This window comes from Carcharhinus amblyrhynchos, chromosome 9, assembly GCF_965287045.1.
Source record: "Carcharhinus amblyrhynchos chromosome 9, sCarAmb.v2.hapA, whole genome shotgun sequence".
NCBI classification, from domain to species: Eukaryota; Metazoa; Chordata; class Chondrichthyes; order Carcharhiniformes; family Carcharhinidae; genus Carcharhinus; species Carcharhinus amblyrhynchos.
The window spans coordinates 56,210,786-56,238,638 of NC_137332.1; the positions used below are offsets into that span (position 1 = coordinate 56,210,786).

A 27,853-nucleotide genomic window follows, 5' to 3' on the forward strand; every position below is an offset into this window, starting at 1 on the left:
CAGAGTTAAGTATGCAGATTCATGCTAGGCTATAAATCCAGCAGTTCTGATACCTCATTCACCATGTATGATATCAAATGAAGACAGCGGGCAGATTATTTGATCCTGGATACAAAGCACAGACCAATTGTATTCTCATTCAATATTTACAAACGCATAATTTAGACCAAACAGTAATCAGAAGAGGTCCAGCTGATTTCATCCCCCTCCCTCTGCATTCCTCACAATTTGCATTTTCATAGTACTCAGTAACAATAAATTATATTTAGTTAGCACCTGTAACATTGTAAGATGAAACACAACCACTTACAGTAATGTTCTAAACCAGCAAACTACCTAAGTCAACATTAGGACAGATAGCCAAATGTTTGGACAAAAGTTAGACATTGAGAGTTTTAAAGGATGCAACAGAGACACAAAGGTTTCATGAGGGAATCCCAGGCTTAGGGCCTCGGCAGCTGAAAGCACAGCCACCAATGGTGGAGCAATTAAAATTGGGGATTGTCGCAAGGCTAAAATTAGAGGTAAGTTGATAGCTAAGGGTTGTGGAGCTGGAGGAATTACAAAGAGGGAGTAGAGGCAAGGCTATTGATGTGGTGCGGGGGTGGGGGTGGATTTGAAAACTAAGATGGGAATTTTTAAAATCCAAGCATCACCTAGCCAAAAACCAATGCATATCAGCAAACACAGGGGTGATAGATGAATAGGACATGGCACAAGGAGGATATAGGCTGAGTTTTGGATGGCTTAAAGTTTACAGAGGATAGAATATGGGAGGCAGGCGGGGAAGGTGCTGGAATAGTCTAGAGGTATGAATAAGTGTTTCAGCAGATGAGCTGAAGCAGGGTGAAGTGAGAGGTGGCGCTCGGCAGCCTTAGTGGCACAGGTATGAGGTGGAAACACAGCTTGGGGTCAGATACGATACCAAGGTCACGAGCAATCTCCTCTCCAAAAGATGGCATCTTGATGCTTTCTAGGTGAAAACAATAAATGGCAAATAGAGGATGGAAAGGGAGATTGAAAAGGATCAAAGACATTGTTGGAGGACAGGTACCTCATCATAAGTCAAGACCTTGAGGGTGTTTTGAGGCTGGAAAGTATTAGGTCATTTTATATATGGGTCACCCTATACAAATGGCAATTTGAAGTGAAGTTACAAAACGTGGAACAGATTTTAAACTATCCTCATCAGAGGTCACCAAAATGACTTTTAAACAGCAACTCAAGTTAGAGTTACATTTCTTGAAAACTGGGATAAAACTCCTACATCATCATGCTGTGAGTTAAAGGTCTTCACTTTTCAGCTTTTTCACAAGATTCTGAAATGATACATACAAATGTTTTGTACTGGTAGAAGTGAAAATAAAAGGAACGCTGTAAAATGAGCTTACCTGGTGCTCCCTGGCCATGTTGAAGTCTCCTCTATCCGTAACAGACAGCATTTTATTACATAAATTTCCAATGTAATTGTAGGTACTGAAAGAAAACACCATATCACAGTGAGTAGCAAGAATACTGCACAAATACTCTGATCTTCAATATTCAAGTCTTCATTTTCAATAAGTAGCTGGAAAAACATTTAAGGCCGTTATTGTTCCTTTTCTTTGCACCAAGAATTCAGAAGTAATCCTGAAAAATAAGTTGATCATAGGTCCCATCTCAGACAAATACTGGACTCCTGGTCAGGCACCTATAATGCATTTAAATTTGATTGAAACTAATATTCTACTACTCTCAACAGTTGCAGTTCATCGGTCTTCAGCCAGCTAACATTTCTGAATGACAGCATTTTTGGAGAAACTGCTAATTTACATTTTGGACTGGAAAACCTAAACAGTTGATATTTCAGACAAATGTGAATGGGCTATGACTGACTTTGTCGTCTCTGCAGATGCTGCCCAGTCTGCTGAGTGTTCCCATATTTTTCAGATTTTAAATGACAGCATTTCTGTGCACGCTTTTTAAAAACTATTGCAGCACTATGTGCATATATGTAGAAATCTGCAACTGCTCAGGGACAATGTAAAACAGCAAAGATCAACACTGAGCCTTGGTCTTCAGCTCAGCCACTGCAATCCAGTAACCAGGAGGCATACATGGCAGTGAGAAAACTTGCAAAAACTGATTAATAGTTTTAAACAGGCTAATGAAAAACACGAGTGAAGGCCAATGACCAAGACCACTGTTTCAAAGTGGCTGCAATAAAACTGAATTTAACTAGGGTGATTCAATTTTTAAAATTTGTATTCTGAAATCACATTCCACATTTCAACTCATTTCGTATGAAAACTAAAGCTGAATGGGCTCAAATATTACATAAAAGGAACAGTCGTCACAATGGGAATATTCTGAGTTGGGAATATCATGACCCCATTTTCCAGGAGCTGCATCATAGGAAGAAAAAACTTAATACAGAAGAAGAACAATTTTGCAGTGGCAAATTTATACATTTTGACAGGGGAAGCGAGACTTGATGGTAAAAATTGTATTTCAAAGACTTGGGATACACCTAATAAAAAGAAAAATCACCTAATAGAAATACTAGACATAGAAGCCAAAATCTTAAAATCCTATGAGCATACAGTGAAGGAAAAATGATTCTTTAATGCGTTTGTTCTTAGTTTGACCAGCATGTTTTTTGTTGCATAATATTAGCGCATTTACAATTTGCGCCAAACGGTCTTCTCTGCAATCACTACCCAACATCTTGGGAACCTGATGAAGAAACTACACAAACCTTTCTAAACAAAATTATATTTTCTAACATAAACGTGTTTGCTTGCTTCCAGAGGCCTGACTAGCACAGGCAGCAACACTTATCATTTACAGTTCCAAACATTTTTACATAACCACACAAAAAAAAGTTCTACTTTTGTGTAACAGGAAAACAGAATATCAAATTGAAGAACCTTAGAGAGAATGCAACAGAAGAAAATTGACCCAGATATTTGCTAAAAGGTAGCAATATCTGAAGAACAAAATGCCATCATTAATAAATATAATGCATCTTTTGTAACACCCAGAAAAATAAAAATGCCAAGGCAGTCCATTTATTATTAGAGATAAGGGCTTGTGCTTTTACTATCAAAATACAACTGCAGAACCTAATCACAAGAGCACTAATTTAAACCCCAGAATGTTATATACTTAAAATTGACTTACCTATCACTAATAATCAGTGGTCTTGTCAATAATGCTATGCAAACAATTAATGAAATTTCAAATCCTGTAAGGGTTTGAATATTAAAGGTTTACCTGCCAACAGCTCCACTTGCTCCTAATACCATTGCAGACAAGAGTAGCTGAAAAACAAAAGCTCAGTTTAAAACTGGTATACAAGCAGGTGAGCAAACTGCAAAAAGTCCATAAAAACTAGGCAACCGGCTGGGTCTACTTCAATCGTTTACTTTATGTTTTCTCCTGTTTGAAGTTATGAGCCTAGAAGTTTGAAAGAGCCATTCTTAATGTCCTTGCCTTCTAGATGGATAAATCCCTAAGCAGAATAAGATCTATTATAATCAAGTTAATTAGATAACAGAAGTTAAAATACATTTGTTTTCCGAGGCTTCATGGTACTCAAAGCAGTTAAAAAGCCAAAAAAGCTTGCACCCTTTGTTTTGTTTAACTGTAAGACAAACAGATCAGCACTTCATAAAAAAAACTTTTGGTATGTTCTTATGTTCTTGGAAAAACCTGGAATAAGGAATACTTTAGAGGAAAAATAACCAGAAAGTAATTTCAAGGTAACAGAATAGAAAGACACAATCTATCTTGCATGTCCACTGTGGCTTAGTCAGGAGCACTCTTGTCTGAGTCACAAGTTTTAAGACTAGGTGATAATATGGCCATCACTGGGTTAAAGTCCCCCTCCAGTTTTTGAGCACAAACTTAAACCCCACACTCCAGTGCAGCCAAAGAGTACTGTACTGAAGGAGATACTGTCTTTCAGATGAGGCGTTAAACTAAAGACCCGTCTGACTGGTTGGTGATTGCAAAGGATCGTATAGTATTATTTTGCAGAGCTAGGGGGTTATCCCAGGTGTTCTGACTAACATTTGTTCCTCAATAACCATTACCAAAAAAACAGATTATCTGACTTTTTTTGTATTATGGAGATGAGGAGAAATTTTCTCAAAGGGTTTGGAATGCTCTTTGCCAGATTGCAATGGAGACAGAGTCATTCAATGTTTTTAAGGCAAAGGTAGACATTTCTAACTGTCAAGGGAGTGAAAAGGTGTTGGGGTAGACAGGAATGTGGAGTGAGGCCACAATCAGATCAGCCATTCATGGCTCGAAGGGCCTGAATGGCTTTCTCCTGTTCCTAATTCAGATATTTGTTTTGCTGTTTCATACAACAGCTCCCTCCACTCCAAAAAGTGTAATTGGCTGTGAAACACTTTGAGAAGTCCGTTGGTTGTGAAAAGAACCACACAGCATATACATCAAAAACAGAAAATGCTGTAAAATCTCAGGAGGTCAGACAACATCTGTGGAAAAAGATATTTTCAAGTCTAGATGACTTTTCTTCAGCAATGAAGAGTCATCCACACAGTACAGGTTAGTTGTGTTCTCTCCACAATTGCTGTCAGACCAGTTAAGATTTTACAACATTTTCTGTTCTCGTTTCAGATTCCAGCACCCACAGAAATTTGCTTTATTTAAACACAGCATATATGCTTGTCTAAAAGTTAATTTCATGTAAACGTTGACCCCATGATCTTTGGTCTAAAAAATCTTTTCACTTTTTCATATATCTTGCGTAAAAGTTGGCCCTACTTTTACAAGGATCAAGTATTTATTATTTCTCAGTAACCACTACAGTTCATTAATTTAAAAAGATCTATGCAGGAAATTTTTGGATTTCCCCTCTGCCAACAGTACCCAATTGACTCCTGGACCAACGTGTACCAAATGATCTATCAAGATGCCTTTGAGAAAGATTAACAAGTAACTCAATTTAAATGGAGAAAATAATGTGGCAGAATGGATCAACGGGAATCAGCAAAATGTTATCACCCAAAGAAAAGCAAAGAAAGATGGAATCCACTGACCTGGAATTCAAGGTCAGTGCCAGGTGGTGCACAAGATTCATGAAAAGACATGATTTAGCATTCCTTCAAGAAACAAAATTTTCATAGCACCTGAACCCAACAATAATCAAATTCAACTCAGTTGCTATCCAACAGTGATTGCCTTGCATTGGAAATATGAGTGAAACATTAATGAACTTCAACTTAGCAGCAAAGAAGAGCATTACCAAGATTAATGAACAAAATGTCCTTATAAAGACCAACCATAAGGAATGGTTCACAGTAGTTCCATGTTGTATGGTGTAATGATACTGTGGCTTTAACAAATGTATTTATGTCATGTTTCTTGTGAAGGATACATTTAGAAGTCTGTTGTGTTGATGCTGCCAATTTGTCTGCAAAAGGCATTCCACATACTGAGAATGCAGGAGAATAATTCCTTCAAGATAATGGGGCGTTTGTTTTTATGAGTCAATGCATTTTTGTGCATTTCAGGGTTTTCTCCCAGGGTTTCAAAAAAGACAGTAGGACTAGGGGGCACAGCCTCAAGATAAAGGGGGGGCGGTTCAGAACGGAGTTGAGGAGGAACTTCTTCACTCAAAGGGTGGTGAATCTCTGGAATTCTCTGCCCGTTGAAGTGGTGGAGGCTGCCTCGCTAAATATTTTTAAGAAGCGGGTTGATGGGTTTTTGATAAGAGAGGGGATTAAGGGTTATGGGGAGAGGGCGGGAAAGTGGAACTGAGCCACGACAGATCAGCCATGATCTTATTGAATGGCGGGGCAGGCTCGAAGGGCCAGATGGCCTACTCCTGCTCCTATTTCTTATGTTCTTATGTTCTTATGTTCTTATGTTTCAGAAGGTTGATTGATAAGACAGTGTTATTTGAATAGGTGGAGCTAAGCTTATAGGGGGGAAAAAAAAGTTAATTTTCTGTTCATTGCTGTTCAATTTAATTTTGATACTGAAAGAAGCAAAGGGTTTCTGTTTCCTCTCTGAAGATTGCTGTTCTGAGTGGAAGACAGATGTCCCACTGTCTCTCTCTAGAAGTGTTCAAAGGTTCTAAGACTGCTAACAAATAAAAGCACTTAAGCCTGTGCTGTTTGCTGAGTGGTTTTGGTAAGGGGTTTAAATCTATGAGGAATATTGTTTAAATTGGAATGAATAGAAATAGGCTAGCAGTTAAGAATTATATCTTATCATGTTCAAGTATTTTAATTGGCAATGGGTAAGCTGATTCATTTGTCGTATTTAAACTGTATTGTTAAAATAAAACTTGTTTTGCTAAAAGCTTCCTAGTGTGTCAATAGTGTCCCACCTAAGTAAAACCCTTATTCTCACACTTATGCCAAAAAAAGATGGGTTCTAGTACAACTTCAGAATATACATTGGGGTTTCTGATGTGGTCCCTAACTATGGCAAATAGCACAAAATTAACTCCAATGGTAATATTCAAGTGCAAATTTCAGAAAGGCATTGTCATCAATGTTCAAATGCAGAATGGATGAAGGCCATTACAAGAAATGTATTAAAGGGAGTGAGGAATTTGAGCCCAAGAGGACTATGCAAAGGAAAAAACGTTTGCTCATCTGAGATACATTCAAATACCATCTTTGTCAACGATGTGGTTCATGATGTGAGATCAACCAACACCAATGTGGTATTATTCCCCACAGTCCAATGAGTGTTTGTTCAGCCCTTGAGTGTGCGCACATAAATAAATCTCCAAAGGATAATATCCAAAATATGTGGAACAATTGGAAGCATTCACTAAATGCAGCAATGCGTGAACATCCTCACTAGCAAGACTGTCACAATTGGTCACAGGTACCTGGAAACTTGATCCTAATATTGATTAAAAATCATTTCTAAAACCTGAAAAATTAAAATGATATCAAGGCCAATTACTTATGGATTCATATGACGACTTTATACAACCAGGTGATTGGGGCGAATCAGACAGTGATCAGTGTGCTTAAAATATTTTACTGTAATCTGTTTCAAGTTTTTAAAAAAACTTTATTATTGTCACAAGTAGGCTTACATTAACACTGCAATGAAGTTACTGTGGAAAATCCCCTAACTGCCATGCGCTGGTGCAGAGGGAGAATTTAACACCATAGCCAGCATGTCTTTTGGACTGTGGGAGGAAACTGGAGCACCCAGAAGAAATCCACGCAGACATGTGGTAAACATACAAACTCCATACAGACAGTGACCCAAGCTGGAATCGAACCCAGGTCCCTGGCACTGTGAAACTGCAGTGCTAACTATCCTGGTTATTTCATTATACTAGATTATTTATATTGGATGACATGCATTAGTTTGTAAAGTGATAAAACAATAAAAGTTTTTTTTTAAAAAGAGAACTAATACGAACACCGTTTCAGTTAATTTGGTCCTTTTTGGACCCAAATCAATTTTGCATGTCAATCTCTCAAAGACATTACTCATCTAACTTTTTAACTGAACAATTGGTCTCAAAAAATGTGACTTTTCCATGAAGAAACACCAAAGTTTGCTTTTGGATTTTACAATAGTCAGCAACAAATTGGTACAACTGTAGACCCAAACATAATCTTGTCATAACCAGTGTCTCACCTCTGGCATCATCCTTGCAAATCTTTACTGCGTGTTCTGCATGGATTCAACGTACTTCTTTAATCTGGTACCTCAAACTACAGAGGTTACTCGAACTGTAGCCTAAATAATGTTACGTGCTAATTTTTTTCTTCTTTCCTCAAGTAGGCAAATATCTCTAATTTATATAGCCCAAAACACTGTTAGCCTTTTATATAGCATTATCTTTGTGCATGCATACCTTCAGGGAATTATTGTGAACCTTGGGAGTTTCAGTTTTTCTACATCTTGAATGTTTTTCCAACAAGTAGGAACTAACAAAGCAATGAGTATAGAGCACCATCATTAAGAGGAAATCACTTACTGCAGTGGTAGTAGGGCATAGTTACACAGCACATGAAGAACCTCAAGGAATAGGAAAATTTTAGAAAACAGATAATGAAGGAATGTCCGCATCCCTATTTTTAGTACAACTATATACAAGTTGTACAACCTAGCTTTTTTATTATTTCCCCCTAGCTCTGTATCACACTTCCTTAGAATTTGCCAAGGTCAAGCAGAAAGAATGCACAATTCTATATAATAGAGATCAGCTTATATAATTTTCAATCCAGACAGGTGTACCAATCTAATGTCAAAAATGAAATACATTTACAGACAGCAAAAAAAAACTCAATAGATCATGTTCTTATTGTTTGCAATAGAAAATATATACTCCAAACTACACAGTGATTTCTTCAGAGTACATTTTGGAGCAGAATTTGATAGAGATATGCTCCCCATCACTTATCTGTTCCCTTAGTAAGAGTATAGACATCCTTTCCCCCTTTCCAAAGGCTTTCCATTCCTCAAGTTATGCAAGTCCAATCACTATTTTAAAACATGCTATTGCTCAATTTAGTTAAGAATGAGATGTTATTTGTAAATTATCAAAAAACTTTCATACCTCATCTTTCCCATACAGCATAGCAAATTTATCCTTGTACTTGTGAACACATTGACCAAAGTCCAACAAGTCACTGCTGGTGAACTTTAATCCCTGGAATGTGGGAATCCTTTTCTCAATTCCATCTAGCAATTCCACAATATTTACTGCAATGAGTAAAAGTTGTGTTAGATTTGAGAAGGTCCTTGTAATAGCCAGAGTCTGCTGCACATTTTTATACTTACAAGATACTCCAGTAAATTCAGGGAGATGATAATAGTAGAAAGGGGTGCTGGGGGCAGCAGCAGCTACTTCTTTTAAAAATTCTGTCAAAGCCTCTGTAACAACAAATTAATTTATCAACTTTGTGGCATAACCTTTCTTACAAAGTAGTTGCTGCACTTCAAAATAATTCACTCTGGAGTATGCCAAGATATAACATGAAAAAAAAATTGCACATATAACTTGTGGGTCTTTTACATTATTTAAACCTGAGCAACAAAGGGCAGAGGAGATTTGCATGCTGTGGCAAGAAAGTCAGGTCAAAAGAATAGTTAATTTTTTTTAAATATTCATCAAAATTATTTTTAATTAGATTAAAATTTGAACCAGTAAAAATAGATAATAGAAAGGTGTTCTTGATTTGGTCCAAAGTGCCATAGTGGACAGGAAGAGGGGGCAGAGAACACCCTAAAACAGAAACAGTCAAATGCTTCTGTGCTAAAGATACCCATGAGATTATGGAGCTAAATCTACAATTGTCAAAAGTAGTTTAGAAGCACTCATAGCCAAAGCAGCAGGGTATTTTGTTGCAGCATGAAATCATTGACTGGATGTCACAGGATGTGATATTGAGAGGGGGGTGGTGGTGGTGGTGGTGCTGCTGGTGCTGTTATTTTTCACCCCACCTCATTGCAAGAGTTACCTTGCAGTCAACATACTGAGAAGAATGTGCTGACAGTGGTGCGAATAGACAGAGTGAACTTAAGTCCCTATGAGTGCAATCTGATGGGCCAACAATGCCAGAACCAAGTAGTGGGTGCTGATGGAACTACAAGCAGGCCCACAACAGCATCCGGACTCAAACAGGTCAGGGGTCTCGAACGAAGCTGGATTCAGTGCCCTATGGTAAAGAGGCGCGAGGACACATTGGAGACCAGACGGGAAAGAACAAGGCAAGAGGTAATTAATTGGGTGGTGCTCCTGATAACCAAATGGCAATTCACTAAATGTTGTGCTCCCCACCTTCCTTACTGACTTAATTTTTTAAATTTTAACAATGGCCTGCCTATGCCAATCATGTTATAGATTGGGCAGTGTATTATCCCGATACATTGTCCTCTTAACAAGCTCAAGTGCCATTTTTAAATAATTGAGTGAAGCAGGCTGTTGATTTGGGAGTCCATCCAACTACTGTATTAAAGAGACAGGTTGAAGTGGTCAGGAGGATGGTGTGTTTACTACTCATCACATTTTACCTTAGTTTTCATTATAATGATGGGTAATGAATCCCAAGTGATCTGATGATTATGGTAAATATTTAATCCATCATGGTGTTACTGAACCAGATCAGGTTTGATTCCTATACTATTGCAAGGCGAATGCTATATCTAGCCTCAGGACCTCTCAGTCACAGGGGGAAAAAAAATGTCAAGATGGCTTCTTCTGATCGCTTTCCAATTGCCCCAGTAGAAAATGCACATGCAGCTGCAATACCGACAGAATATGGCCTAACTGCTTATCCTTTGATACTCAAAGCCTAGACTAATCTCTGTGACGTGTTCGACAAATCCAGTTGCCCTTGAAGGTGTAAACCACGACAAGTTTGCTTTTAAGAAAAAGGGATAGAAAACTGAAAAGCAAAATAGAGTTTAGTTCACTTGTCAAGGCAGATCATCTACAGCTTACCCTGATATTGTAAGGAAGATACAGGTTTTCAGCATGGGTTTTATTTTACCATTCATACACTTGAAAATGTTCTTTAAATTAATCAGTGTGATTTCCTTTCAATGGGGAGTTCATACACATTCCATTTCAAAAGCAGTTTTTCCACCTACACTGCATAAAAAATATCAATCTTCTACAAAGTTCAATCTATGTTGTGTACTATGAACTGAATAACCAGTCAGCACTTGTGTGGTAATCTGTGGAATACTGACATAAATACACAACCTATACTTTGAGGTTTGAAGAAGAACGGTGAAATGACTGCAATCCCAGAAGCATTGTACTCAGCAGCATGTTTTGCCTGAAACAAAATACAAAGAAATAACACTATTAATCACCTTATTCGATGTCATGGCTGCATGTAGTCAACTCTCTATTCACGTGGTACCCTCATTTTCTGAGGATCATTAATCATGGCTTATACTATGACAACACGATGTGGCCAAGATAAAGTAATAGGTCTTACGAACTGTTGGCATCACACTCCAGCCATTTGAGCTAACTGCTTTCTGTATGAGGTCATACTACAATCAAAACTACATATGAGATTTGAATGTTTTCCCTCACACAAGGACACAAAAGGGAACATAAACCTTTCCCTTTCAAGTATCAAAGCATCTCTTCGATTTTTTGTGGTTTGAGAAATTATTCGCACCTTGTGTTTTCATTGATCAAATTGGAAATGATCAACTTTCCCTCCACTCCAGCCCATGATGTTTGAAAAGTTCTGGTCACCATTTTCAATTAAACTGTCAAAAGGCTCTAAAACAATGCATTATAATTTGAGATTAGTGGTTATGGGTCCTTTCCACCATGTGGATGGGATAGATTCAGAACCAATCTAGCAGTTTGAAGATGTGCATCCACATGGTGTCATGGGCCATCAGTAGCAGCAAAATTGTATTCAACCACATGCTGCAACTTTATTGCCTACATACCCCTCAACATGCTTTGAACTTGAGTTAATCTTTGGCTTGATGGCAATGGCAAAATAGGGATGGGGTGTATGAAAATGGAGGTGTCAGTCTGGTGAAGCTACAACAACGTGACTGCTTGCATGTTGAAGAGCATGTGATAGACAAAGCTAACTGATCCTACAACCAATGGATCAAATCAAAGCTCTGCAGTTCAGCCACATACAATTGTTCATGTTGGTGAACAATTAAACTATCAACCAGTGGCTGCTTCACAAATAACCCATCCTCTGACTCAGGAGCCAAGCACACTTACTGTGAAAGACAAGGTTAAAGCATTGACAACTGTCTTCCACCAGAAGCACTAGTTGGATGAACTATCTCAGCCTCCTCCCAATGTACCCAGCATCACAAATTCCAGATTCAGCCAATTCAGTTTACTCACGATATCAAGAAATGGCTGAAGTCAATAGCTTCGGTAAACACTAGGGGCTCTGACCACAGCCTGGCAATTGTATTGAAGACTTGTGCTCTCAGACTAACCATGTCACAGCCAAGGATCTCCATGGGGTTGCATTCTAGGCCCAACCATCTTCTCTCCAAGAAATGGGGGTTGATTACAGAACTGACACTGAAGCAGTTCATATTGCCACGCAGGAAGATCTGGAAGACATTCAGGGCTGGGCGAGAAATGGCAAGTAACGTGCGCCGAACAACTGCCACATAATGACCATCCCACGACATAATTAAACCATCATCCTTGACATTCAGCAGCATTACCATTGCTGAATTTCTTATCAACATCCTGAGGCTTTACTATTGAACTAGACGAGCCATACAAATACACTGGCTACAACAGCAGGTCAGAGGCTGAGAATTTTGCAGTAACGACTCACCACCTGATTTCCCAAAGTCTGGTCACCACACAAGACACAAGTCACGAGGTGTGAGATGGAATACTCTACATACTCAAGGTAGAAACAGTCCGGTTGATTGATGCTCCATCAACGAACTTAAACATTCACTCCTCCACTACCAGTGCATTGTGGCAGCAGTGTTTATTATATACAAGATGCACTGCAGCAACTCACCATACCTCCTTCAACAGCATCTTTTAAGTACCACCTAGAACAACAACAGCAGCAGGTGCATGGGAACACCATCACCTGCAAGTTTCCCTCCAAATCATCCTGAATGGAACTATATCACCCTTCTTTCAATCTCTCCATCAGCACTATGGGTGCACTCATACCCAATAGACTGCAGCAATTCAAGAAGCTGGATGACCACCAATTCGTCATGGGCAAGTTATGCTTGTTCAAATTCTAATTATAAGAACATTTGAAGCATTAATAAAATAATTTTCATTACAAATGACACCATAGTTAGAAAATGCAGCTTAGTGTACCTTAAAAAATGAATGAAATCATTAATGATACGTCCATAAATGCTCAACATTAAAGATTTGTGGACTAATTGTAAATTAAACTTTCCATTGTGCTAACATTACATTACACACACACACACTGACATAGTGACCTCAAATCAAGTTTCTTCATCACGACATATCTAACATTCATAGCTTCATTGCACTCTTGCACACTTAGTGCTACTCAGATGCATACCCATATTTCAACACGCACACATTTATCAGTTATTGAACCACAGCAACTATATAACCCAATCATATGGCACCACTTTTACTGATGCACTTTGTGCTCTCATGTAGAAGTTAGCTCATAACTGGAGACAGTTGTAATTAGCTGTGTGAGAACAGTACCGCTATAGGTCCTCACCTCAATTCAAGTGACGGTGATTGTCATTCTTGAAGCAGCCATGGCCAACATTGTAATTAAAAACATCAAAAAGGTATTCACGCCCTCGCACCTAATCCTATTTCTCACATCTCACTTTCCTTCAATCCATAGTCTCTTCTGATTTACAAGCTACAAATAGTGCAAGTTCAGTTCTGGCATTTCCCTGTCCCCTCACTTGAACGCCATCCTTGTGACCTTCCCTTTCAGATAGCCTGGTCAGGTAGTGACTAAAAAATGGGAAGACAGCAAAGAAAAAATACCTTCACTTGCTCTCATATGTGTAGCCACCAGCTCAGATATTAACTACAAGGGTAGAATTTGGAGACAGGACTGGAGATGGCAAGAGACTGGATAAGAGTGGCTTGCAGCTGGGGCAGGGAACAAGGGTAGCACAAGTGTCAGCATATCAAATGATAATGTCACACCAGTCCTGCAGCAGAAGACTTGGATGGGGACTTTAGTGAGACAGGCTACAGAAGAATGCTGATGGATATATGCAATGAAATGCTTAATACTTTGGAAGGCCTGCTAGAAAGCCTGAGTGCATCAACATGGTGTCAAAAGTTTTGAATTGAGCTTTTTGGCTTTAAGCTAAGATCAAGTATTGGATCAAGGCCAAGAAATCAGTTTTCAGGAAGAGCTACTCGATTTCAGCCCTGCACTATTTGCAGCTTGTAAATCAGAAGAGACCATGGATTGAAGGGGAGTGAGATACGAGAAATAGAATTAGGTTTGAGGGCGCGATCACCTTTTGATGTTTTCAGTTAACAGTGCTGGCCATGGCCACTTCAATAATGACAATCACCTCTAATTGAATTGAGGTGAGGACATAACAGCCATACCGTTCTCACATAGCTAATCCTGTCAACACAACAGGTACGCAGAGACACATGCAACAACTTGTACCTACTTTGAAAGAGACTCTGGACATTTGAGACTCATTAATCCACTTCCTTTAAAATGGGTTTAAAAATATCAACATGTGAAACATTAAAGACACGTTCAACACGTGGCCAACTTACTTAGCCAACGTCAAACTCGACTTGCTGCTCCTGCAGGAGCGTGGGATACCACATCTCAGCAGCTACAGACGCTGGACGAGCTTGTAGTCCCAAGAGCCATCCATCTGATCAGGAGGAAACGACCGCTGTTTCTCCGACCTGGATATTCTGCTGCAGGAGGACAACTTCACCAGCTCTGCAGTTAAGGAAGAATTGGGAGGATACCTTCTTGTAGCAGACATTATGTAGAAAAACGCTCCCTTCAGAGAGATTAGTGTGTATGGCCCTGCTGTAAAAGAGTGAGCAGCTGGTAGATCTTCAGCAGTTCCCATTGCTGCTGACCACTTCCAAGCCGATCATTCTGGACAATGACTTCAACTGCATCACAGTTGGATGATCCAGCAGGACCAACAGCAAAATGGACACCATGTTAAGAGTCCTGATGAAAACGGTAAAAGATGCCAAGCTGCACGACATCTTCAGCAAACCTGCAGATGAGCGCAGCATAGATACACATGGTTGCAGCCAGATGGGTCTGTCTGCTCCAGGAGTGACTGCCCATTTGTGTCCCATGTGCTCATGGTCAGATCCATCAACATCAAGCCAGTATTCTTCTCTGACCACTGCCTCCTACAAGGAAATCAGAAAGTGGTCAGGTGGAAATGGAAGCTAAATGTAAAACCATTGATCCCAGAGAACCTTGAGGAACTCAAAAGGATGAGGTTGAAGAGCCGTGAAATCCTTCTTTGAGTCTCCATTGCTCTGTTGGAAGCAATCAATGGGAATATGAAGAGGTTCTTCATCCTTAAAAGGTGTTCAAAAGGCAAGAGAGAGACTGAGGATTGGGGGTGGGGGGAATATCCTGACTTCAGAAAACATGCAGAACCGGCTTCAGCTGCTGTCAATGGGAGCCAATGTCAAGGAGGATCTCCAGGAGGTGAAGTGCCAATAAGCTTTGCTCTTTGCCTTGGAAGCCTTCATAGTCATCTTCCGAACCAGAGTCTGCTCCAAGCAGCAGGATAAAATGTGCTCCCGTTTCTTCTTCCAAAAGTTCCACACAGAGCTCTCTATGATCAGTAGCGGTTCGGTAAAGTCAGCGCAATCTGACATTCTACGAGTCTGTGCTGGACTGTATAACGTGAAGCCAGACAGCATGTCCTCCCAGTGCTTCTTGTCGTCTGTCAAGGGGGTCTTAGATGACTATGAGCAGGGGAGGCTGGACAAGCCATTATCTTTGGATGAGCTGACAAAGGCTGTTAAGTCCTTTGATTAAAACTCCTGGAAATGACAGCTTACCAGCTGAGCTGTATTCGGATCTTTGGGACTGGATCGATCCAGACCTGCTGGAAGTTTACAAGATACGCTTCTGGACAGCATCATGTCAAAATCCATGAGGAATAGCTCATTAGCATAAGAGGGAGAGAAAAGAAATTAGAAATTGGCAACCCATTTCATTGTTAATTGTGGGCTAAAAAATTCTAGCCAAAGTCATTGCCAATCAGATCAAGTCTACTCTGGAGCTGGTGATCCACCTTAACCAGACTTGCTCTATATCCAGCAGTAAGAGCCTCGCACTACTCAGGGACACAATTGTCGAGACGTAGGACAGAAGAGAGGACACCTGCCTCATCAGCCTGAACCAGAGAAGAATTTTGACAGAATATCATGTGATGGAGGTTATCTCCAAAATTGATTTCAGGGAGGAAATCCACAATTGGATTCAACTGTTCTATACAAACATCAGGAGTGCAGTTTCAATCAATGAGTGGGAATCAGAAAGTTTCCATATCAAATCTGGCATCAGGCAGGGCTGCCCTCTCTCCACTATCCTGCTGGTATGTTGTATGGAAGCTTTTGCCGAACCCATGAGGGATCCGGGCAGCAGAGGCATGCAGGTCAAAGTCTCCCTGTGTATGGTTGATATTGCCATTTTCTGCTCAGGTGCATAGACTCCTGACCATCTGTGACCAGTTTGAACTGGCCTTAGGAGCCAAGGGACACCAAGGCAAGAGCGAGGCCATATTCCTTGGGAATGAGGGTGACTAATTCTTTGTCCCCTTCTGCATCAGGTCAGATTTCCTGGAGGTGCTGAGGATATAGCTTGGAGAGGCTGGGGCATGCACCAGAAACTGGGAGAAGCACATTGCTCAGGTAAAGCAGAAACTAGGCACGTGTGAGCAATGTTCCCCCTCTATTGTGGGTAAAACCTGGTCATCAGGTGTGAAGTACTCTCAGGGCTGTATACATTGAACACATCTGGTCCAAATGGTAATACTGAGCTTCTGCTGTCACTTGAGCCATCTCCCACTTCATCTGGAGATCCAAGATAGATCGTGTCCCGAGGGACACCACCCACAAATCTCTGGACAAGGGAGACAAAAACGTACCCACACCACCATCATCCTGACAGCTACCTTGAGGTGCAGCCACATCAAGCGGTGTGTAGATCTTGAGCATGTAAATATCGAGTGTCACTACATTCTGAGGTTCTACTGTCCCTGGTCTAGCGAAGGATCAGTCTGGCCATGTTGCTGCGGAATGCTTCAAGTAGTTGAACCATACCGTATCACCTGATCCTGTGCAAAAATACATTCAGAAAAACTCCTGGGACCGGAAGGCAGCGGTCTGTATGTAATGTCCTCAGGGCCCTGAGGGAAAAGAAGGAGGCCAATCCCATTGATTGGTTCCCTGAACAGACTGCCAGAGTCAATTGGCAGAACACAATTTCACCAGAGCTTTCAAACAAGCACCCCAGACCTAGCTTGACTCGTAGTCAGAAGAGCATTCCTGGTCAGATCCTTCATGCACATCAGAAGTCTCAGTGCCCCTGCATGCTGCCCTCGAAGTGGCTGTGGGGAGAAGAGATGGTCTCACGCCACCTTCTTTGCAAAGACGGTCAGGAGAGAGATGCCGTGGTATTTGTCAAGGTTCATCCTGTGCAGTTCTGTGACTCAGGATGCTATGCTCTTCAGGTGGTTGACAGGGACACACACACCAAGACAAACATCTATTGCTTTCCAAGGGTCATCAACTCAGTGAGAGATGCTCTTTGGTCTGTCTGAAACTTGATCTTCCAATGCAAAGAACTATCCTCAAATGAGGGTTGCAGACTGGCACATTCTAAAGGTCCAGGCCTATGTGCTAAGCTTGGGGCAGCGATTGCCAAGATGCAATGGGGAAAGTCCAATGTGTAAAGCCTTTCGGCCAATGTACACTGAGGAGCTAGTAACTGTACACCCCATGGATTGCGTATATAACCCTCACTTTATTGAACTTTAACTTTATTGAAGCACTGAAGAATGCAAAGTAAGCAATGTTCATAGTTTGTAATGAATCTGTAACAAAATGGAATAGTCTCAAACTGAATTCAGCATAAATTTTGACCAAGTGAAAGTGAAAATATCAAATTTTGTTGTTGGAAATGTTGGAAATAATTGGAAATGTTTTGTAATGTGTTTTTCAGACTGCTATGAATAAAGTATATTTTTGGAAAGGAAAAAAAACTTTGGACAACGCCTGGAGCCCATTCTTTCCAGTTCTAAGTGCTGGTCAACTCCATTAACACACTTCCAGATGCAACAAGATTCCACTGCTGCATAAAAAGATGCCATTCAATAACTTGGTGCTGTAATGGAAGCTCAGATAATTTATCAGTACTCAAAGGGGACTTGCAAAATGTTAACCAGCAGTCTGTCCTCCAGAACATTAGATTGCAACAGGCAAATGACAGTGGCACCATGGAGCACTAGTCTCTTCTCCTGTCTCAGGACAGCGTTTGACTGCCATCTTGCTGCTCCATCTGCTTTTGACATTCAGTCAGGCAGCTGGTCAGGCTGCTGCCACTCTTTCCATGTGTCTGAAGTACATTGTTATGCCACTTTGTATTTTGTGGATTCAATTGTGGCCTTACAGAACCATAGATACTGAAAATGCAGAACTTCTCCAGAGGCAATCAGACAGTGAAAGCATGGTTTCAACACCCCACTGGTCTGCTCTTTCATATTTTGTTTGTCAGCATAGCTTTCTTTGTATGCATGCTGTTCAAGTATGGAATACATAGAAGTGTCATAACCACATAATCTAATGATAGCCCTCAACTTCCAGTAGTCATCCTCTTGTTTATTGTGGCTCAAATCCAGTATTTCATGGTTTCTCATTCCCTCTCCCTAATTTTCTGATTGATGAATCTTCTATGCATTCTCAGATTTTAGTTGTGTTATCCAAGTAGCGACTTTCAGGACACATGACTTTTATCATTCATATTAATTTCTTTAAAAATGAAATCTAACTACTGTTAGTATATTAAAATTATTTAAGCTCACCAGCTGTTGCGAATCTTTTATACTCAAGGAACCCACATGAATTATCACCTGATCTAACCTAGAGAGAAAGAAGACAATTACGCTTAAATTAATTCAAGTCGAAAAATGCAAGAGATTAACGTTGGGCTGAATTGTCAGGCTACATCAAACCTTCGCAGTGGAAGGCCCTGTCAAGCAAATATTGAAAAAATATGACGCTCTGGATCAGCAGTTCAAACTGTACATCTGTGAAGAATTATTGATGAGCAGATGATTATTGAATTCAGCGTCAAATTGGGTACAAAAATCCAAAACAGAGAAGGAAAGAAAGGTTAGATTTAGAGGAAGAGAAAATAGTTTTGAAAAAGTTCAAATCTGAAGGAATGATTCTTTTGCACAGATACCAGTGAGTTTGTTCGGCTGTAATTAATCCCACTGCACTGTTAATAGGATATTCCCACTGGAATGGGTAAGCCTTAACTTTTGCCGAATCCATGAATGGTTTATTATGAGAGTGCATCAACTTCATGGCATTTTACATGGTTTGGTGCCAAGCTCTCAGCAAGATACTATTGATGGACAAACAAAACTTCTGCATCAGCAGGATAATACAGACAGCAAATTTCAAAATTTAGCTGCATACCTACAGTCACTAAAATTTACTTGGATTACCAATCATCTCACCATTATTTCTATCACAAATCCCAACACTTAATTTCAAGTTCTTGTTCCTTTTTTAAAAAATTAAATGTACCATATGAATGCTGATAGATCCTCCACAATATTAGGCCTATAATATTAGCATTGCAATTCTCAATAATGAAATGAGATCAAAAAATTTTAATGGCAGGTATAGAGTAAACTGCACTTCGGCATAACATCCACATTTTTGCTGAAACATTTCAGCAAGATTACTAACAAAAACTCTCTACAGAAAATGTCCAGTTTCACGATTGAATCCACAAAATACAAAGTGGCATAACAATGTACTTCGGCAATTTTTCAGTTAGCAGGAATAATTTGGCCCAATGACAGACCAAAATTGTGCTGCACTTTGATATTCAATATCCTGATAGACACAGGAAAACTGATCATCTTCCATTCATGATAAATCAACGTGTCACTGATCATATGGCTGCACTGTCACCCAAGTCAGAAGGTTAGGATTTCAAGTCCTACCCCAGAGAATAAGTGCAAAATCTAAACTGAAGGAGTACATCTATGCCAAAGGTATCATTTATTCTCGTTTGTGGACTTAAAGATTCACTAGCACTATTTTCAACAGCATGGTAATTCTCCTAGTGAGCTGGTCAATAATTATCCTTCAACAGTTAAACCGATAACTTGCATATTACTGCTTGGGAGCTTGCTGTGCAAAGTTACTATATTGCCCATATTGCAACAGTGACTACACTCCAAAAATGCCATAAATTGCCAGGGTAAGATGCTCTGTCAGAGAGTCTGTACAGACTCAATGGACCAAATGGCTTCCTTCTGCATTACAGATGATTCTCTCCTGTATAATATCGAGCCTCTTACTGGGGCAGTTAATGTCATTTGTTCAGTCACATTGCATTTCTTAAAATTAACATGCCTTTGAAATTACATCCTAATCCAAGTGTCTACCTTTGAGGGAGGAGCAGAAATGGACAGATCATTCAGAGTTGGAAGGGGAAAAACAAACAGATACAAAAAAGAAATCAGTGACTTGGATAAGATTAATTATTTATTATCCACAGACTGGATCCAAATGTGACTACTCACTTGCCCTTTCCTTGGTTAATCCACTCTTCAGCAAGCAATTTTCTTTCTTCAACAGTCAGAGACAGGCCCTCTCCGGTTGTGCCATTCACTGAAAAGCAACAGTTAAAACACGTTATCTAGATATTGGAAGTTAGTTTATGACTGGCAAAAAAATCTCAAATCAGGTGCCATTGTGGAAATCAGCATCACATTTGATAGGTGAAAGGAAACTATTCAAGATGGAGACAAGCATACAATTATGCAGAAGAAAAACATTATTGCGTTTTGATAACATAGCCAACATGACGAATTTTCCTCCAACTGTGATTTTTCATTTAAGTTTCAGTTAAAGTTGATTAAATGGTATCATATTCTGTATCTTTATCACCCTTTTCCCCACCAGTCCCAGTCACCATGCTCAACACTTCTGTAGTTTATTGTTCCTGTTACAATTATAAGGTTTAAGATTGTGTTTTGGAACCGAGTCTTTAATCTAAGATATAATGGATGGAGCCATGTGACCTGTAAGTTAGCTTGACGACGGGTCTAGGGAAGTAAATATCAAAGGGAGGCCCAGATTGTGTAACTGGGTGATGGCATAAGTTGCTCATTTTTGGAGATAACAGCAGCAGTCTCCAAGTCATTAAATTAAACCACTGTTGATTATTGGAAAAACCCATCTCGTTCACTAATGTCCTTTAGGGAAGGAAATCTGCCATCCTTACCTTACATGCGACTCCAGAGCCACAGCAACGTGGTTGATTCTCAATTGCCTTCAGGAAATGAGGGATGGGCAATAAATGCATGTGCCACAAATGAATAAAAAAAAGTGGGAGTATAACAGACGAAACTTAGTCCATAGCCATCTACAGATTCCAGGACATCTATCATGAAGTGGCCCAAGGGGAAAACTCATCAGTATTGGGGGTGGTGGTGGTGGTGTGTGTGTGTGTGTGTGTGTGTGTTTGTGTGTTTTTGAAGAAACTCCCCAAAAACAAAGGAAAGCAGCTGGAAGCAGTCACTTGAAGTTACAACATGCCCATAGCAAAATGGGGAAATGTGCACTTTCAAAAAGCAATTGGGCCTGTTTGCTATCAGGATTATAATTTTAGAGAGAGTGCAATGTGTAATAAGTATAAAAAGGCAAAGAGAGCAAAGAAAAAACAGTATAGATATGGGCCTTTGCTCCTTCCCCTCCGACCTGAGCCTGTGCTGATCATGATGCTCTAATTAAACTAAAAAAAAGCCTTCTCTTACTTGATCCATATCCTTCTCTTCCCTCCCTGTACGTGTACCCATCCATACATCTCTTAAATGTTGCGGATGCACCTGCTTCCACCACCTCCTCTGGCAGCTAGTTCCAGGCACCCACCACTCAACATGAAAAACTTCCTCTGCATATCTCCCTTAAATTTTCCCCTCTCATCTTGAGCTGGCACTCCCTTTTAAACCATCCTGGGAAAAAGCCTCTGACTATCCACCTTGTTCATGCCTCCCAATTTTGTAGACCTCTTTCACATTTCCCTTCAGTCTCCGTCTTTCCAGTGAAAGCAACTCTAGTTTATTCAACCTCACCTCAATCAAAACCAGGCAACATCCTGGTGAACCTTCTTTGCACTCTCTCCAAAGCTTCAACATCCTTCTAGTAGTGTGGTGACCAGAACTGCACACAATACTCTAAATGTGGTCGAACCAAGGTTTGATATAGTTGGAACATGATTTTACAACTCTTGCATTCAACACCCCAACTGATGAAGGCAAGCATACCATATGCCATCTTAGTCACTTTGGCTACCTGTGTTGACACTTAGGATCGATGGACCTGCACGTCCAGATCCCTCTGCATGTTAACATTCCTAAGGGTACTGCCATTTACAGTATAATTCACAACCAAATTTGATCCTCCAAAATGCATCATCTCGCATTTGTCTGGACTGTGTGCACTGATCTCTGTGGAACACCATTAAATACAGATCTCCATTCTGAGAAACACTTTTCCACCACTACTATCTTATGTCACCAAGCTAGTTCAGTATCCATCTAGCCAGCACACCCCAAATCCCATGTGATTTTAGTTTTTGTCCCTGTCTGCCATATGGGACCTTGTTAAATGCCTTACTAAAGTCCATATAAACGACATCCACAGCCCTTTCCTCAATTATCTTTGTCACCTCTTCAAAAAAAAAACTCAATCAAGTTGGAGAGACATGACCTTCCCTGCAAAACCATGCTGCCTGTCATGAACTAGTTCATTTTCTTCCAAATGTGCAATTATCCTGTCCCTCAGTATCTTCTCCAAAAGCTTCTCCACCACTGACATCAGGCTCACCGGCCTATGATTTCCTGGATTATCCCTGTTTCTTAAACAAGGGAATAATATTGGTTATTCTCCAATCCTCTGGAACCTCACCTATGGTCAAAAAAGTGAAAATATTTGTTAAGGCCCCAGATATTTTTCCCCTTGTCTCCTGCAGTAACCCAGGATAGATCCGATCCAGCCCTGGGGACTCGTCTAACCTTCGTGCAATTTAGAATATGCAATACTTCCTCCTTCAATACGCTGACATTCTCCAGAACGTTCGCACACCTATCCCTGACCTCAACATCTGCCATGTCCTTCTCCTTGGTGAATACTGAAATAAAGTATCTATTAAGGATCTCACACTTCTTGTGGCTCCACGCATAATTTCCCTGCACTGTCCCTGAGTCGGCCTACTCTTTCTCTTGCTACCTTCTTGTTCCTAATATATGCATAAATATTCTGTTCTGTGGTTTAAAATAAAGATGGCCTATAAAGGGATAGTGTTTTTAGTCGTTTGTTTCAGTAAATGGCTTAACTTTAAAATAATTGCAAACTTCCAGTTAATAGCTAAAGGAATGACATGTCAAGGTTTCACATTTTATCAGTCCATTCAGGGATCGTAACATTCCATAAAATAAAACTAGTACCTCTCTTAATGACAAATTTCCTGCATTGTCCTCTATTTCATTTCTCAATTATTTTACTAGCTGACTGCTCTATGTTAAAGGCATTGGCACCAAAAGTCCAAGATGGTCAACGGTCACATATTTTGGGAACCAGATGATATATTAAGTTGGAACATTGGCCATATAGCTAGGTTTTGAATTCCCACAAGATTATGGCATGAAACTTGTTCACTCAAATGACAGGGTTTAGTGTAAATAAAATTTATGTTGAGGTTTATCAGTTACACATGTCCAAAACTTAGAAGTCTTGCACATTTCAGAAATGTAAAATCACGTTACCGAGGAAGGAGATGGTGCAAGACGCACATTGTGATGAAAGTATAACAGAAAAAGTTTTAATCAAACCTAATTTTGAATACATGAGAGAAAATTAAAAAGTGTTTTAGCGACGGTATTACATTCTAAAACGTTGCCTGGTTGGACTGGTTCAATACAGATCATGTGTTCTGTGATAATGCAAATAAAGAGAATATTTTTCCTGCTAAACCCCACAGACGCAGAGTGAAAACTCCACCCCTTCAAATGAACAAAGAAAAAATAAAAATGCATCATGGACAAAGATCGTGAAATAGGTAGACACCAACATTTTACTTGGGGACAGTCGGAGCATGGCAGGAAAGGTGGAATCGAAAGATTTTTTTAAAAAAAATGTATATTTCACTAAGTTGCAAATTAACTGAAATATTTCTAACATACAATTTAAAAAAAATTAACAACCAATGCTCAATTCCCATTTCCATAATTCCACTTCAATTTGGAAGCAATTTGAAGTAGATGGCAGTTTCCAATTGATATTGCAGTTCTGATAGTAAAGTGAGAATAAATTACTTGGAATTATTGGGAAGGTGAAGAATAAAAATGAAAAAAAACAGTACCTGCAACTCTGGCATAAACTTACCAAAAACATTTTTAATCCCCTGGACTTCTACCAGATAATCAACATATTGACCAATTACAGACAGATTTATTTCACTGGAAGACAAGAAAGAATTTTAGGCCAATATGACAATAAGCAGGTAGATATCAGATATTAAGTAACACCAACATTCTTACTTATCTTGTGTCATGGGTGTAAAGGTTGCCGCTACTAAACCACAAAGCTTGTTCCTGGGTATTGCCATCTGAAATAAAAATTAATATTGATTCGATACTCAGAAATCTCAGTTAAACAGCCAGATACTATGCAATGCTCATAGCATTTAACCAGTGCATCATGGCAGTTGGAAATCTGCCCAAGTTTAAATGCACACAGTTTTCTGCTGGCATTCCCATGACATCATGAAACCATAAGTTCGAATAGCTTGTACGTCTGCAAAATAAAATTAGTAATATTCCATCAGAAATAAACTACAAGAAAGATGATCAAATAATTCATAACTGGATAGAATATTGCGTCGGCATTTCATTCCAGCAAGAATATCAAGGCCATCAATTGCGTGCAGAATCACAGAATGATTACTCTACAGGAGACAGCGATTTTAATAATCGCATCCATGCTGGTTCTTGGCAAGAGCACTTCAGGTGCTCTTAGATGATTCACTAAATTGACAATAAGGGGGACAAGCTTTAGTCATTAGAAGAGGTGGAGGAAACTGGAAACAAAACTAGAAAATGCTGGAAAAAGTGAGCAATATTGGCAGCACTTGTAGAAAGAGAAGCAGATCTGTTGAGCATTTTCAGCAGTGTGCGTTGTCAGGTTTCCACTATTTTGCTTTTGTACAGGAGAAATTGGAGCAAGGTTATGAGATCTGATATGGTATTCAAAATTACAGGGTGTTATGATAAGGTACTTCAAAGTGCCTATACTGTGCTATATGAGGAAAGGTCATTCAGTACAGTGCAGCCTTCTGGATGGAACGGTCATATTATTTTGGGCAAACTCATTTTTTCCCCCAAAAAACGTAGACAAATTTAATAAACATTGTGATATTTCTTCCCTATTTAGGACAGCTGGGCAGTACAAAAACAGAATGTGGTCATGAGATCAGGTAAAAATCAGTCAGAACTCTAAATGTCCACCTTAGTCCTCAAGTTTGTCATAAAGCATGAAACTGACAGAATCTTCTGTTGTCTACAACTGCATTTCCTCACAGATACATTGTTGAAATACCTTAGAGATCACTGAATGGATGCGAACTTCCCCTTTTAGACTGCAATAGTAAAAAGCCTTGAAAAATTATGTCTCATTTAATGTGTTGTGACAACGTAGTAAATGATAACTATTGCTGAACAACCCTTGTCCAAATCTGACATTTGTGACAAATACAATAAAAAAAATTCTACAAATTCCAATTTCCTTTTAAAACTAATGATAATGTGTCAGTCCCAATCTATTGCAGTCCCTATTCAATTTTTAAAATGAAAGATCAGTTGTTTTTACTTCCCAATTTGCTGTCTGTGATAATTCTTCAATATTTTCTACTAATCCTGCCCGGTGACATTGCTCTTGCTGCATACTGGGAGATTCTGTAAACTAGACAGAAACAAACAAACCATCAGGAATTGTGAAATTCACACAATGGAGATCACTAGATATTTGTAGCCAACTTTCTTGGGTCATTTGAGAATGCAGCCATTATATTGATCATAAAATCCAGGTCAATCTATCCTATGATTTTCAATCTAGATCAAATGACACCAAAGCCTAAGCTCCTCTAAAAATGTAAAGCCCAAGCTCTTTATGCTGCTCTTGGTAAAGAGATTTGGGATTACAAACATAGAACACAACAGCACAAACAGGCCCTTTGGCCCACAAGTTGCGCCGATCACATCTTTACCTACCAAGCCATAGAACTATGTGCAACTCCCAATGCCATTAGATCCCATATACTCATCCAGAAGTCTTTTAAAAGACCCAGCGAGTTCGCCTCTACCACCACCGATGGCAGCCGATTCCACTCACTCACCACTCAGTGAAAAACTTTCCCCTAACATCTCCTCTGTACTTGCTTCCCAGCACCTTAAACCTGTGTCCTCTCGCAGCGACCATTTCAGCCCTGGGAAATAGCCTCCGAGAATGCACCCTATCTATTCCTCTCAACATTTTATAAACCTCTATCAGGTCACCTCTCAACCTTCGTCTCTCCAGGGAGAAGTGACCTAGCTCCCTCAACTTATCTTCATAAGGCATGCCTCCCAATGAAGGCAACATCCTTGTAAATCTCCTCTGCACGCTCTCAATAGCTTCCACATCCTTCTTGTAGTGAGGCGACCAGAACTGTGCACAGTACTCCAAGTGGGGTCTGACAAGGGTCTTATAAAGTTGCAGCATTACCTCCTGACTCCTAAACTCAATCCCTCGATTAATGAAGGCCAGTACACCATATGCCTTCTTGACCACATCCTCCATCTGCGAGGCTGATTTAAGAGTCCTATGGACCTGGACCCCAAGATTCTTCTGCTCTTCAACCCAGCTAAGACTCCTACCCTTGATATTGTACTCCTACATCCCGTTGGTCCTGCCAAAATGGACCACTACACATTTATCCACGTTGAAGTCCATCTGCCACTTCTCCGCCCAGTCTTGCATCCTATCTATGTCACGCTGCAACTTCTGACATCCCTCCAGACTATCCACAACACCATCAACCTTCGTATCATCAGCGAACTTACTAACCCATCCCTCCACTTCCTCATCCAGGTCATTTATGAAAATGACAAACAGCAAGGGTCCTAGAACAGATTATGCTTTAAACTTATGGTCTATCTCTTGTCCATTTACAAATCTTCAATATCACTCATTATTGGAAGAAACCAAAATTGCATTCTGAAGTCTAACAAAGAACTTCTAAGAGGACAATAAAAGTGTTTCATTTGCTCACAGCAGCCACAACTTTTGAGACATCGTGTGTGAGCAAGCAGGTTTTTTTCTCTCCCATCAGCCTCAGTACTTTTCCCTGAAGGGAGCAATATTCACCCTGCTCTCATGCACAATTCCGCATATCTCTACATCATTTGGTAGTCATGTGCCTAAACCTCCGATGCATCTCCATCTGCCTACAGTCAGTCAGGTCTCTGGTAGCAAATCTCACTTTTCTATTTGCCAACTTGCATATTATTTAAGAGAGGGTGATATCTTGATTAATCAAAAGTAAACACATCTATTAAGAATGGGTTATTTAAGATTAACATACAGAATTCACGAAATGACTTCAGAATCAAACACCCATGAAAATAAACTTTTCTGCATTAGAATAACAATTGCAATTTGCAATTGAATGACTATTTATAAAACAGCATTCTTTTCAGAGTTTGTCTTGCTCATTGGGATGATTAGAGTTTTATTTCTGCAAACAAGGCAATTTATTGCCATAGTGATTAGCCAGCTTGCATGACAAACTCTGCTTTTGGTAAAGAATTTCAGTGCTCATATTCATAAACTGCACAGTGCTGATTAGAAGTTTGAAGAAGCAGAAGAAAGGATCCTTATTGTTGAGTATACAGCTTCCTCAGTTGAGGCCGCTTTCAGGTAAATGGAATGTTAGATACTCTGATCAATTTGGAGAAACAGGGCTGGAGAATGACGCCTTTCCAGAAGGACCTGAGGGTAAGCTCCTAGCTAACTGTTTTGAGAACTGGCTACCATATTTACTTAATCTTGACAGAAAAG

General features: G+C 39.8%; 1 protein-coding gene across 3 annotated transcripts in view; it reads right to left on the minus strand.

Moving 5' to 3' along the window:
* Positions 1-27,853, minus strand: part of npl (N-acetylneuraminate pyruvate lyase (dihydrodipicolinate synthase)) — a 46,914-nt gene that overhangs the window by 9,252 nt on the left and 9,809 nt on the right. Inside the window, exons 1-10 of one of the 3 annotated variants that reach the window (XM_080195719.1) lie at positions 25,625-25,644; positions 24,298-24,365; positions 24,143-24,216; positions 20,278-20,365; positions 18,535-18,592; positions 10,706-10,781; positions 8,779-8,871; positions 8,555-8,700; positions 3,256-3,302; positions 1,392-1,476 (exon numbers count right to left, since the gene is read on the minus strand). In XM_080195719.1, the coding sequence (XP_080051845.1) occupies positions 1,392-1,476; positions 3,256-3,302; positions 8,555-8,700; positions 8,779-8,871; positions 10,706-10,781; positions 18,535-18,592; positions 20,278-20,365; positions 24,143-24,216; positions 24,298-24,365 (735 nt within the window). In that variant the 5' untranslated portion in view covers positions 25,625-25,644. Of the gene's footprint in view, positions 1-1,391; positions 1,477-3,255; positions 3,303-8,554; positions 8,701-8,778; positions 8,872-10,705; positions 10,782-18,534; positions 18,593-20,277; positions 20,366-24,142; positions 24,217-24,297; positions 24,366-25,624; positions 25,645-27,853 lie in introns of those variants that run through there. The other 2 variants (XM_080195718.1, XM_080195720.1) reach the window with 2 other exon arrangements.